General features: G+C 48.5%; 1 protein-coding gene across 2 annotated transcripts in view; it reads left to right on the forward strand.

Annotated features, from left to right (window-relative positions):
* The first annotated feature begins 493 nt into the window (after positions 1-493).
* Positions 494-14,112, forward strand: part of MAP3K7 (mitogen-activated protein kinase kinase kinase 7) — a 64,390-nt gene continuing 50,771 nt past the window's right edge. For both annotated transcript variants that reach the window (XM_083177038.1, XM_083177039.1), the window contains exon 1: positions 494-882. In XM_083177038.1, the coding sequence (XP_083033164.1) occupies positions 796-882 (87 nt within the window). In that variant the 5' untranslated portion in view covers positions 494-795. The remainder of the gene's footprint in view (positions 883-14,112) is intronic.

Here is a 14,112-nt window from a genome sequence, read left to right on the forward strand (position 1 = left end):
TCGGCAACCCTGCATTAATTACACATACCTCCCAACATGACACTCTCCAGGAGGGACACATTGCTAAGTTTCTGGAATTTCCCCTTAATGTATGATTGCCATCACCTCTGGTAAAAAAAACCTTTCTTATTAATTAACCTGTTTTAAACAGGTGATGGTAATAAGATATTAAGAGGAAAGTCCAGGAACAGAGCATTCTGTCCCTCCCGGAGAGGGTCATGTTGGGATGTATGGTTACCTCCAGTAAACTATAGAAAAAAAACCTCGTGGAAAAGCTTTCAATTGCTTAGACAGCCAAAAAGATTTGTTACATTTGGCAAACAGAACTACTACAGCACCAAATCTTCAGTATCTAAGTTTGTCCATATTAAAGTAGTAATACCCACTGCTAAGTCTCTCTCTCTGTGTGTGTTTCTTTCTTGTTTATGGTTTAAATAAAGCTTGTTAAAAAAAAATATTTTCCTGTGAGCCGTGCTACTGCTGCTGTCGCTGCGGCTGTACGGGAGTGACGTCGTGCGTTAGCCACGCCCCCGTCACCGCTACTCTGCTCCCGGCCTCTGCTGCAGCCTCCGGCGTTACCTGTATGGTCGGATCTGGGGGTGCTAGTGTAGCGCCAGTACCGGCCCGCTGGGGATCACCTGGAAACCGCAGGGCCGGGGCCGCCCGTAAAGCCCGAGTTTGCGGTGGCCCCGGACCTATCTGTCTCCCCGAATCCGGTAACCGGCGCTGCAATCGCAGCGCCCTGTCCCCTCGGCTACTTGTCCGAGGCCCCCATTCGCTTACTGAAGGCACGGCATGTCTGCCTCTGCCGCTGACATGATAGAGACGCCTCCAGTGCTGAACTTCGAGGAAATCGACTACAAGGAGATAGAGGTGGAAGAGGTGAGCGGGGGGCTGTGGATGGTTTGGGTCGGGGGATGCAGCCGGTACCGCTGCCCGTCTGTCACTGCTGCTAGTATACATACATGTATACACACCGCTTCCTGTATGCTGACAGCCATGTCCCTACTTGTGTTTATGCGTTCTGTCACATGTCCTTATTCTTACAGCAGTTTATGTGCAGGTATGCTGATCATTTACCTGCCTAACCGTAACAGACATAGGGGTCACTATTAACGGTCCCTGTTGATGATTGAGCTCTTTATCACCCCAGACCTTAAACTTGGGGGTTCAACAGAGTCCCAGCTAGCGGTAAGGTTTGCTAGTAAATGTTGCAGCAGTACCTTCACAAGGATATCCTTTATATAATCCCTTGCTGGTAAATTAGCTCCTGGTTTGATCCTCTTGTCTCCTTTTTGTATAAAGGTACTGTACCTTCCCAATGTCTGTAAACCTTAAGCTTTAAATCATGTGCTTTAGTAAAATATTTTAATTCCGTAATTTCTAATTTATTCTTTTTAATAATAAATCAAAGTGACAGGCCATATCTGGGCATTTACTTGCATGTGAAGGCCCCCATACACTGCGACTTCTTCAGGTGGGAGGTCGTGTAGAATTCCACCGTTGGGCACTTGGCAAATTCCCGGAAAGCTCACTTGCAATTTGGCATTTGATGTGCCTTTTTTGTTTTTGTTTACATGCAATATATCGCATATGATTTTTGGGGGCAGTAGAATGAAAAAAAAAAAGGTAACAAATGAATGGGCGGCTGCTGCTGATTGGCTGAGAGAGTGCTCAGTGATTATTGCTTTGTTTGTAAGTCAAGCTGCAGTTGTGGAGTATATTTATGATGTTTTGCGCAGATTGCATGTTTTTGGCTAGAAAAACTATATCATTGGCATAGACTATGTCTGAGGGCTGTATGTTTGCCAGTAACAGAGGCCATTTCATTTAGAAAAGTTTTTTTGAGAATTTAGTCCATAGCTATGTTGAAGAGCGTAGCCGATACTATACATTCTTTCTTGACACCAGTGGAGAGTGCAGGGGACATTTGGTCTGCCAAATTTTAACTTTCATCTCATTGTATAAAGCTTGAAGCACCTTAAGGGTGTTATATGGGATGTTCTCTACCTTGGTATTCGTTCGATGGATCTACGATGTCTAGATCAATCATGTTCTGGTTGACCATGTCTATATCGACAGTAACAGACACCAGCGTTCAGATGATGGAAGTGTAGTCGGCATGAGGTGTGTTTTTTTTTGTTTTTGTTTTTTTTTGACGTGTGGTCGACTTGGTTCATACTTTAATATCCAAGTAGACATAGAGTGAGATTATTATAGTGCATACCTCCCAACTTCGGAACCTCAGCAGGCGGGATGCTGCTGCTGCGCGCCTAAATTTTCGGGGGTGTGGCCTAATTTGGGGCGTGGCCTATGCTTGCGGCTCTTCCGCGAGGCCACGCCCCCATTTTGCCGCTATGGGGGCATGACCCAGAGGCACTGTGAGCCTCTAGCCATGCCCCCTGGCTGCGGGAATAGACGCTGTGCGCATGCGCACAGCATCTATTCCCTGCTGCTTAGCAGCTGACAGGGGGGACTCCCAACAGCCCCCCCACACCGCGGGACACTGCCGCCCGCGGGTGGGACAGCGGGACAGGCCCTGACAATCGGGACTGTCCCGATAAAATCGGGACTGTTGGGAGGTATGTAGTGTGCCGAGCATAGAACGCGGACACCGTGCACATATACCGTGTCCACGGGGACCCCTGTGATATCCAGGCACCAAAAACACGTGAAAAACTCATGTCGACCATGCTCCCGTCATCTAACTTTTGCTACTGTCGATCTAGACGTGGTTGACTATCTTTGGGCATCTAACTAGACTGGTTTGACCAAGGGTGGTCGACCATAACCTGGTCAATCTAGACAGCTTTAAACCACTATAGCAGGTGTGGCCAACCAGTCAGACGAATGGCACACAAATAGTTTTAGGGATGCTCAAGAGCCAACATCATCTGTGTGCAAAAATTAGGCATGGCCTTTCATCCACTAGGCCAGGCATGTCCAAACTATGGTCCTCCAGCTTTTGTGAAACTACACATCCCAGCATGCCTTGCCATAGTTTAGCATTCCCATATAGCAAAGCTTTGGCAACGCATGATGGGACTTGCAGTTTCACAACAGTTGGAGGGCCATAGTTTGGAAATGCCTGCACTATGCCATGCCCCAGGTATAATATACATTGAAAAGTCTAAACTCAACATAAAATACATTGAAAAAGGCAGATTCACATAATAAACGTCCGCTCCAGCACAAGACCAACCTCCTGTGTCATTCCAGTAGCCCATTGTCACTCCAGCTTCCCCATGCCACTACATCAGCCCTTTATATTGTCAATGCAGCACTTCGTGTCACTGCCCCCATAGAGGGGTATTCAATGCGGACGGTGAGGGGGATTGTACGGCGAGGATGGCTTTTCCTTGCTGAAAATAAGCCATCCTTGCTGTCAAGTATCCCCTTAGGCGGTGCGATTCACCGCAAATACAGTGAGTCCACCATATTTTGTGGTAAGCCCCGCCATTTTAATGGCCACAAACAGCATGTGGCGAGGATTCATAGTACACCCTGACAGCGAGCTATCGTCACTTCTATCTGCCGATAGCTCGCCGTCGGGTCATTGAATGCCGGTCAATATTGTAACAAGTTCAGTTTGTAAGCTGGATAAGTGCATCCTGTAGTCAGAAATCTATGCAGTGTTAAAGTCTTTAGTTCCATTTTAAAAGGCTTCTGGGGGGATCCTGTCACAGGGACCATTATCCCTGGTCCACCTGGCAGGTGGACAAAAGCTGGAAGGGAAGAGATGGGAAACACAGTTGCTTTGCGCTGCTGACACTGACTATTCAGCACATTGGGGGTTATTCAGACCTGATCGCACGACTGCTAATTTGTAGATCCCTGCAGGTAATCGTGACTCAGCCAGAGTGAAATCTCCCCCTGTGCAAGCCTGCAGAAATATTGCAGCCCTGTGATTCGTTGCAAATCCATTTGCGACCGCTCACCATCAAATGATTTCCCCAGTGTGTGCCCAGGACTTACTATGCCAGTGTGATAGAAACAGGCTGATTGTGGCTGTAGCTGACATCAAATACCCTTATTGAAAATGCTTGGACATTCCTACATTTTTCTCTTACATCCTGCAGGGGACACTGGCGATCTACTGTGGGTAATTAGAGCTGGCTTGCTGGGAGCTGGCACACTATAACTTTAAGAAGCTGGCTCCTCCCCTCTAATACCCCACAATCCCCAGTTAGAAAAATTGTGCCAAGGGAGCTGGACACGCAGGGGCCTTGCTCCTGCTTTTTACTCCTTAGGTGTCTTTTTCTAGCTTTAAACTTTTCTAGTTGTCAGCTCCTCATAGCTATTTGAAAATAGGCTGTGGAGCTGGGCGCTGCTGGTTCTTAGCCAGCTGTCTGTCAGGGCCTCCGTCAAAGGCACCTGTCCAGACCTCCTGGTGTGCCTGCGGACCCCCACCAAAGGGACCGTCATACACCGCCGGCTGCCTGCTGTCACTGGAGCTCCGGTGAGTACAGTAATTTCCTCCCAGCGTGGCGCTCTGAGCGGGTGCTGCGAGCGCGCTCCTGCACACTCGCTGTCAGTCTGCACGGCCGCCTCCTCCCGCCGGGTGTTCAGCTGCTGCTGCGGCCGGTGCTGGAAAGGAGACGGCTAGTGTAGCTCAGGGCAGTGTCTGTGTGCGCACCAGTGCCGGAGCTCAGGTGTGGCCAGCGCCATTTTAGATATACAGTGCCACTGGGGGGGGGGGGGGGGGGGTTTAAGGCATGCCTATGTAACTTATCATAAAATATATGATATTTATGCTGTCACTTCCTTTCCCTTAGGAGTGTACAGCTGTGTGTGTGGAGACTGTGCTATTTAACCCCTGCAGCGCCTCCAGCATTTAGCAGGGGAGGTATTGTTCATTGACTTTGTTCTTTTGTAATAGCCAGTGATTAAGTGAAGGGGAGTTATTTGAGGGGTCAGGCTTAGTCTTCCCTCTGGTGCCCTACAGTCTCCAGTACCCATCACTTCTGCTGTTGTGTGAGTGGGTTTGGGTGGCTTCCCTTGGTTGTGGTATATTTTATACTGTGTGCCTTACAATGACTGGCAAGGCAGCTTCCACCAAGGCCTCTCAAAAGGCTTTTGTATGTGCGTCATGTGGGTCTAAGTTTTCCCAGACGTCGCCGGAGGGTAAGGCCACCACCTGTGATGCCTGTCTCGCGGCGTCCCAGGCACAGTCCAACCCTTTGGCAGTTACCCCGCCGTGGGCAGATTTGTTGGTGGGGGCAATGTCGAAGTTGTCCTCTGAGCTGGCGGAGACCCGCTCAGCTCAGCCGGCATGGGTCTCTACCCTTTCTAGGTCCATGGACCCCTTGGTCCATTCCATGGTGGCCCCTGGGGCCCAGCCAGTGCTTCATAAGCGTACCTTGGCCCAGTTACAGGATTCAGATGAGGACGACCCTGCGGATCCAGATGAGGATCTGGATCAGGGAATGGACTTGGATGATGATGATGCTCCTCAGCTGGAGGCGGAGCATCAGGCGTCTACAGGGGGAGTAGAAGCCCTCATTGTAGCGGTTAAACAGGTGCTTAATTTTCCATATGAACTGGAAGTGGTTTCGCAGGAGCTTGACCTGTTTGCTGTACCGTCTAAGCCGCTCGTTGTGTTCCCGTTTCCAAAGCAGGAACAATTGACAGCGGCTTGGCAGAGTCCTGATAAGAGATTTCAGGTTCCAAAACGGTTTCTGTCTTTCTACACGTTTCAGCCAGCTGCTCTGTCGAAGTGGGTAACTCCGCCTCCGGTTGATGCTTCAGTTTCTAGACTGTCCAAGAAGACCACTCTTCCAGTCCCGGGGGCTTCCACGCTAAAGGATCCGTCCGACAGGAAGCTCGAGAACACCCTTAAAGCTATTTATGTGGCTGCGGTCACTCAATTGCGTCCGGCAGTTGTTTCAGCTTGGGTGAATAAAGCCATATCCAAATGGTCTGCTCAGCTTATTCAGGGATTGGATGATGGTACTCCCCGTCAAGATCTTCGTTTACTAGCGGAGCACATTCATGAGTCGGCTGAATTCTTAGCGGATACCTCTAAGGATATCACTATGATTGCTACGCGCATTTCGGCCAATTCGATTGCTGCACGTCGGTCATTGTGGTTACGCTCCTGGCAGGCTGATGTGGAGTCCAAAAAGGTGGTGGAGGCTCTGCCATTTACCGGGGACATGCTATTTGGTCCGGAACTGGACAAGTGGATTTCCCAGGCCACGGGTGGGAAATCAACATTTTTGCCGTCAGCACCCCCTCCAGCCAGACGTCAATACACGGGTCCGTCTTTCCAGTCCTTTCGGCAGCAGCAGTCCTTTCGTGGCCGTGGTAGAGGCTCGGCCTTCTCCTTTCGAGGCGGCAGAGGCAGAGCAAGAGGTCAGGCTGCCGCAAGACCCCAGCAGCCTAAGCCTCAGGACAAACCTGCAGCATGACTATCCACCAGCGATGCTGGGAAGTTCTCAGGTCGGGGCCCGGTTGCTGGATTTCCGAGAGCAGTGGCTGTCCACGACTTCGGATCCCTGAACTCGACTTCTCATTTCGGAGGGTTACAAGATCCAGTTTTCGGGCCGACCTCCTTCCAGGTTCTTCAGGACCGGACTTCCGCACGCTCCAGAAAAGAGGATGCATCTTCAGCAGGCAATCCAAAAGCTCTTGCGGTCTCAGGTGATTACTCCAGTTCCGTTCGAACAAAGAGGTCAGGGGTTCTATTCCAATCTTTTTGTAGTGCCCAAGCCAGACGGATCGGTCAGGCCTATCCTGAATCTCAAGGCACTCAACTTGTTCGTACAGTATCAGCGGTTCAAGATGGAATCTATTCACTCTGTGATAGCCTCCCTGGAGCCGCAGGAGTTTTTGGTATCCCTCCACATAAAGGATGCTTACCTTCATGTTCCCATTTGGATTCATCATCAGTCTTTTCTCAGGTTTGCAGTGGGTCACGAACACTTCCAGTTTCGGGCTCTCCCGTTTGGATTTATTACCAGTTTCTTATATAGTTCATACATATTCCGCAGCGCTTTACAGAGAATATTTAAACATTCACATCAGTCCCTGCCCCAGTGGAGCTTACAATCTATATTCCCTACCACATATACAAGCACAGACATTCTAGGGTTAATATTTTTTGTTGGGCACCAATTAACCTACCAGTATATATTTTGGATTGTGGGAGGAAACCGGAGTACCCGGAGGAAACCCACGCAAGTACGGGGAGAATATACAAACACTGCACAGTTAGAGCCATGGTGGGAATCAAACCCATGACTTTAGTGCAGTGAGGCAGTAATACTAACAATTACACTGTCCGTGCTGCCCCTATGTGGCATCCCAAACAAATACCTCTCTCTACTCCAATGTATTCTCAATGCTGCATCCAGGCTTACATTTCTCACAAAATGCAGTAGGTTATGGTATAGATCAAGGATTACAAGCCCTACACTGCCTCCTCTTACCTTTCAGAATCTAATTCAAGCTTCTCACACTCACTTACACAGCTCTCGCTCATTACGCTCCCATTTACATCTTATCTCCCTTTTACACTCTCTGCTCTGCTAATACACACCACCTCTTCTGCCAACTGGTTACTTCCTCCCAGACAGTTCACGTGCTGCTCCCTACCTCTGGAACACTCTACCCCATGGGTCTTCAAACTGTGGCCCTCCAGATGTTGTGGAACTACATGTCCCAGCATGCCCTGGCAGTGTTGGCGTGCTCTTATAGGAAAAAATGTGGCAATGCATGTTGGAACATGTAGTTTCACAACATCTGGAGGGCCACAGTTTGAAGATCCATGCTCTACCCCAGGGCTGGGCAACAATGGCCCTCCAGATGTTAATGAACTACACATCCCAGGATGCTTTGAATTAGTTTTGCTATGTGGCCATGCTGAAACGGATGCAAGGCATGCTGGGATGTGTAGTTCATCAACATCTGGAGGGCCGGTGTTGCCCAGCCCTGCTTTATCCCCTCAGAAATGTTTATATACCCCAGGCATGTCCAAACTATGGCCCTCCAGCTCTTGTGAAACTACAAGTCCCAGCATGCCTTGCCACAGTTTTGCTATTAGGAAATGCTAAAATTATGGCAAGGCATGCTGGTATGTGTGCTTTCATAACAGCTGGAGGGCCACAGTTTGGACATGCCTGGATTAGGGTGCTCATTTGGTAACCACCTATAAAAAAAATAAGAAAATTGCAATGTAACACTTTAACCCGACTAAAAAGTGTAACGGGGCCTACACACATAGGGACATGCTGGTATGTGTAGTTTCACAACAGCTGGAGGGCCACAGCCGGAGTAAACCCATGCAAACACTGAGAGAATATACAAACTTCACACAGTTAGGGCCATGGTGGGTATCGAACCCAAGACCTCAGCGCTGTGAGGCAGTAATGCTAACCATTACACCATCCGTGACACAATTCATTGGGAGTCCAGCACTGACAGCTGCTAGTGGAAACTATTGAATCCCCCAATTGAGTTTTCAGAGTTCACGGCACAACACTAAAGTGTTTCTAAATCCTAATATATAAATGTCCTGGTTTATCACATTTCTAAAATACATTGTTCAGTGTTAAACTGGTAGTTTACTGCAGCTCTGCTAAAAGGTGAAATATGGTTATCTGCAGAACCTGTTATCCAGAGTTTTCCAGAAAGGAAGAGTTATTGCAATCATTTTGTTATGCCCCAAGATAGATCTTCCCAAACTGAGTGGCTATGGAGTATGGCAACATAACAATGATGGTACCGGACCCAAACCACTGTGGAATGCTACTTAGAGCACTGTGGCTCATATTACACTTGTCGTCATGTTTAGTTTACAACACTAGCATGGTTTAAATGCATTCTTCCTGTTTCGGGGACCCTTTACCTGCATTGACAGGTTGACATGCTCACGGTCAACATAATGTTGACCGTGTGACCACATACCATATTTTGTGCTTACTAGTAGTGACGGAGCGGTTCCAGTTGATAGGTCTTCACTGTAAAGGTCAACACCTATTAATCAGAACCAGTTGGTCGGCAAAAGCAAAATGTCAACACGGTAATAAGCAACACAAGCAAAAGTTCTCCATGGTAATGGTCAACACATGAAAAGGTCGATATGAGTTATTGCATGTTGACCTTTTTCATGTCGACCTTTTGTCTGTCACCTAATAGTGGTCGACCGATTGATTGTTGACCTAGTGATCCACAGCCCAGACTTCAGCCACAATGTCCTGTGTACGTATTCTCATTTTGGCATTGAAGACATTTAGCAATGTCACACTTGCAGCTGTACTTGGCACTCGTACTCTTCAGTCATATCTATATACATTGTAGTTTATGTAAAATGACATATGGAAACCATATTTTGACTGTGACCTTGTTTTTTTTTTTTTTTTTTTTTTTTGGTGACGCCATATTTTTATATGCCCCCTTTTTACAAAAATAGCTAAGTAACCTATAAATGCCTGCACCCAAAGTATTTTTTCATGTTGGTGTTTAACATCGTTAATGAGTGTACTAAGCAAATGTGTTTTGTTGTTATGTGATAATCCCACTACTGGCTAACAAGGAGCCGAAGTGCTTGACAAATATTGGTGTTTCAAACCTAAGCCGCTTGGTATATGCCTTATGTCAGGAATTACACAGATACCAAAGTATCGGTTAAAAGGGCATTGAAATGCCCTATCACTAGATCGCTTAGAAAATGCCCCTACTTGGCTACATGTATTGGGGCACTGTGCATCGCATCACCTGGCGATTTTATATCCAGCGTGCTGGTCAGGACCAGTGTCATATTGCAGTGTTGGATCGGTCAGAGCCAGTGTCAGATCGCTCAGCACACAGAGACGACATATTGCTGTGTGCTAAGTGATTTTGCTGAAGAGTTCTGAGCAATCTAGCATCGCTCAGAACGCTTCATCTTCCCGTGTGTGGACCCCTTAAGGCAGCGGTTCTCAAACTGTGGGTCCTGACCCCAAAGTGGGTCCCAACCTTCTCAGCATGGGGTCACGACTCCATGTTGCTGACTTTTCTGGTCTCAGTCAGTGATTCAAGGAGTCTGAAAAATCTGTTGCACTGACTGTTGTTTTAGACTCCTCCCATCATTTTGTGCCTCCGCAATGCTGCCATGTATGTGCCGTCAGCTGACTACACTTGTGATGTGATGACCTTCTGCAGTCACTTGCTGGAGTCCCTTAACTATTTTAATGTCTAATGGGGGTCCCAGAGCAACATCTTTTGAGGACCCCTGCCTTAAGGTGTTCTCAACTGTATCACTGGCTTTAAAGGAAATGTAGACGCTATGGGCTGTGTTCAATTGTCAAATCTCCCATTTAATGCAACAGGAGAGCATGGGGCAATTATATAAATTGATGTTTATTTTCATGCTCATTAAGGTCGGGTTTAGCCTCACATAGCTGCTAAACCTGACCAAACTAGCAGGCACACGACTGGAAGGTGCGAGCTGAAATGCCGGCACCAGCAGCCGGATGTGCCCAAACGGGGCTAGGCTGGGTGCCCTCTAGTTGCTGCCGGTCACACAAACCTGTGAAAACAGCCAAAATGTGTACACCATATATAGTGTGTGTGTGTGTGTGTGTGTGTGTGTATATGACTTGCATCTGGTTGTGTTGTGCGATTGTCGAACCACGTCATTTAAAATGTTAAGAAATGTTTTAATGTGCTTTTAAAAGAACATGTCCTATTTTATGTGATGTCTAGAGTTCTAGAAACACATGTTCAAATGTATGTGCTGTGCATTTAGAGCAGGGATGGGGAACCTTTCACCCTCCAGCTGTTGTTGAACTACACATCCCAGCATGCACTGCTACAGTTTTGCTATTTGGCCAACTGTAGCAAAGCATTCTGGGATGTGTAGTTCAACAACAGCTGGATCGCCATAGGTTCCCCATCCCTGATTTAGAGGAATGTTTTTCAAAGATATTGTGTTCTGTAATGCTTTGAAATTGGGAAAGGATTGAACTTGGGGTATACATAGGATGTGTCAGTGACTGTGGGGCAGATTTATTAAGCTCAGTGAAGTGATAATGTGGCTAGTACTTTATCACCGCCCAATCAGCTCCTAACTGTGAAGTCACAGGCTTGGTTTGAAAAATGACAGGTAGGATCTGATTGGCCGGTGATAAAGACCAGACACTTTATCACTTCACCGAGCTTAATAAATCTACCCATGTGTCCTGTGATCAGCAAAGACCGTATGGTAATTTAAAGTACTTTCTTTATGTGCACATCAGGGGGTCACCTAGGTGTCTCATTGTAAAATGTATAGAATGTATGTGAGGAAATACATAAAAACTCAGTGTTTAGCGACAAAAATTCCATATAAGAAGTAAACCTTATGCTTGGTTTAGAGAGAGGGAGGTTTGCCAAACTAATTTCTCTTACATTCTTATGGGATACAGGGAAGTCGTTCTTAACGATTGGGGAAAAGAGGATATCCGAAGGAGACAGGCACTTATAAAACTTTATACTGGGTGTACTGGCTCCTCCCCTCTGCTCCCCTCCCTCTAGTCAGTTTGAGAAATGTGCCTCAGGAGAAGCACGCATCAGGAAGAGCTCCAGAGAGTTTTTCTTCTGTTTAATTTCTTTTATTATTTTGGGACTGCGGTTTGGACTTAACAGCAGTCCTGCATCGTGGGAGACTAGGGGAAGGGTTCAGCTGCAGGCCACTTTAAGGTACCGAGCTGTCCCTGCCACAGGACCACCATCCTGAGTGGGTGTTGTTACCGCGGGTATTGCGCTGCAGCACGCACACCCCTGGCATGCCGCACAGCCCTAGTCCAGTCTGAAGACGTCCGTGGTGAGTATGACCCCGGGGTCCCCCGCCGTGGGGTCCCCGGGTAACGGTGCGGCAAGATGGCGGCGGCGGTATCGGCGGTGCCCTGCACAGGGACCGCGCAACCCCCTGCCTACACTGGGACAGTTTACTGCCTCCTGTATTGTCCAGGGCAGTTGCCACAGAGGTTTGGACATTTTTCAATGTCAGTCTCAGTATAAAACGCAGGTAAGCTCCGGCGCCATTACGCTGGGCGGAGCTTACCCAGAGTGGGACCACAGCTCTGTGAGGGTGCCAAAACCTGCTTCCTGCTTCTTCCCTGGCTGCTGGAAACGCCATTGTACTGCTCCAGACACTCCTCAGCGGTGTGGAACAGAGGGAATCTGCTTGCAGAGACAGCTTCAGGTTTTCAGCGCTTGTGTACTTGTACACTTGCCTGCATACACTGTAAAGTACTGTTAAGATTACTGTACTGTTTACCAGCTCTTAAAATTGGAGAGCTAAGGTTGTTTGGTGTATTGGTCCCCTCCATTACCCTCTGTACACCACCCCACTAGCTTGTTAAGCTACACAAGATCAGATAGTAACTACACATAGTAATTATCTGTATAAATCACACTGCATATCCACTGTGTTTGCTCTGTGTGTGAGGGGAGACTGTTGTTTGTCACAATGATGAGTTAATCTCTAAAGCCACAGCAGGGAAGTCCACATTCCTGCCTTCAACCCCACAGATGCCCAAGCGTCCTTTTCAATCTCACTCCCAGCAGTCCTTTCGGGCAAGTAAATTCCATCCAAAGGCCAGGGGTGGCTCTAATGCTGCCAGAGGCTCCCGAGGTAAATTCAGGAAGCCTTCTGCTTCAGCCACCACACAGCGGCCATCCGGGGCAGCTGCAGGTAAACCCGCAGCATGACGGTGGGGCTCCACCAATAGCTCCGGCCGAGGTGGGAGCCAGACTGGCGTTCTTCGGCCATGTTTGGGAAGCCTCGTGCCAAAATTCTTGGGTACAGGCTCTTATTACGCAAGGCTACAAGCTGGAGTTTGCAGTTCAGCCACCTCAGAGGTTTTTCAAATCAGGCCTTCCAGCGTCCCCAGAGGACCAAACGGTTTTGCAGCAAGCAATCCAAAAGCTGGTACAAGCCAAGGTAATAGTCCCGGTACCTCCCCTGGAAAGGGGGCAGGGCTATTACTCAAATTTATTTGTAGTCCCAAAACCGGACGGGTCAGTACGCCCGATACTGAACCAAAAATCCCTGAACCCTTTCTTGACTGTAACCAAGTTCAAGATGGAGTCCTTGCGGGCCGTTATAGCGGCACTGGAGGAGGGGGAGTTCTTGGCGTCCTTGGACGTGAAGGACGCCTACCTTCACATCCCAATATGGGCCCCTCATCAAAAATATCTGAGGTTTGCGCTGGTGAACGATCACTATCAGTTCCGTGCACTGCCATTCGGCCTGTCCTCAGCCCCGCGCATATTCACCAAGATGATGGTGGTTCTCAGAAAACTAGGGATTTGTGTGATACCTTACTTGGACGACCTGCTGGTAAAGGCTCGGTCTCCAGAGGAATTGCAGGCAGCCTTACAGATTACCAGGCAGACCCTGTCGGGTCATGGTTGGCTCCTGAAAATTGCAAAGTCCTCTCTGATCCCTTCACAGAGACTCCAGTTCCTGGGGATGGTACTGGACACGGCTCTCATGAGTGTCCCTGCCACAGGACAAGGTTTTAGACATTCAACAGCTGGTCACAAACTTGTTGAAGCCCCCCCAGGTGACAGTGCACCAGTGTATTGTCCTATTAGGAAAGATGGTGGCCTCATTCGAGGCTCTCCAATTCGGGAGGTTTCACAGCAGGGTTTTTCAGCTCGACCTCCTGAGCAAGTGGTCCAGTTCACATCGCCAGATGCATCGGCGGATTGTGTTGTCATCCCGGACAAGACTGTCACTACAGTGGTGGCTCCACACGCTCAACATAATAGCAGGGCGTCGGATTGGCATCCAGGATTGGGTCTTAGTCACCACGGATGCGAGCCTCCGGGGATGGGGTGCAGTGACCATGGGTCAGTCCTTTCAGGGCAAATGGACCCTATGGGAAACACGCCTCCAGATCAACAACTTGGGGTTACGTGCTGTGTATTATGCACTTCTGAAGGCGGTCCGCATCCAATCAGACAATGCCACTACTGTGGCATTTCTGAACAGGCAGGGCGGGACCAAGAGCAGGCCCTGCATGCGGGAAGCAACAAAGATCCTGTCCTGGGCAGAGAGTCACTGTCAGGCTCTTTCTGCCATATTCCTACCCGGGGTGGACAACTGGGAAGCAGACTTCCTCAGTCGCCACGAGCTCCATC

Source organism: Crinia signifera, chromosome 3 (assembly GCF_055691185.1).
Source record: "Crinia signifera chromosome 3, ASM5569118v1, whole genome shotgun sequence".
NCBI lineage: Eukaryota > Metazoa > Chordata > Amphibia > Anura > Myobatrachidae > Crinia > Crinia signifera.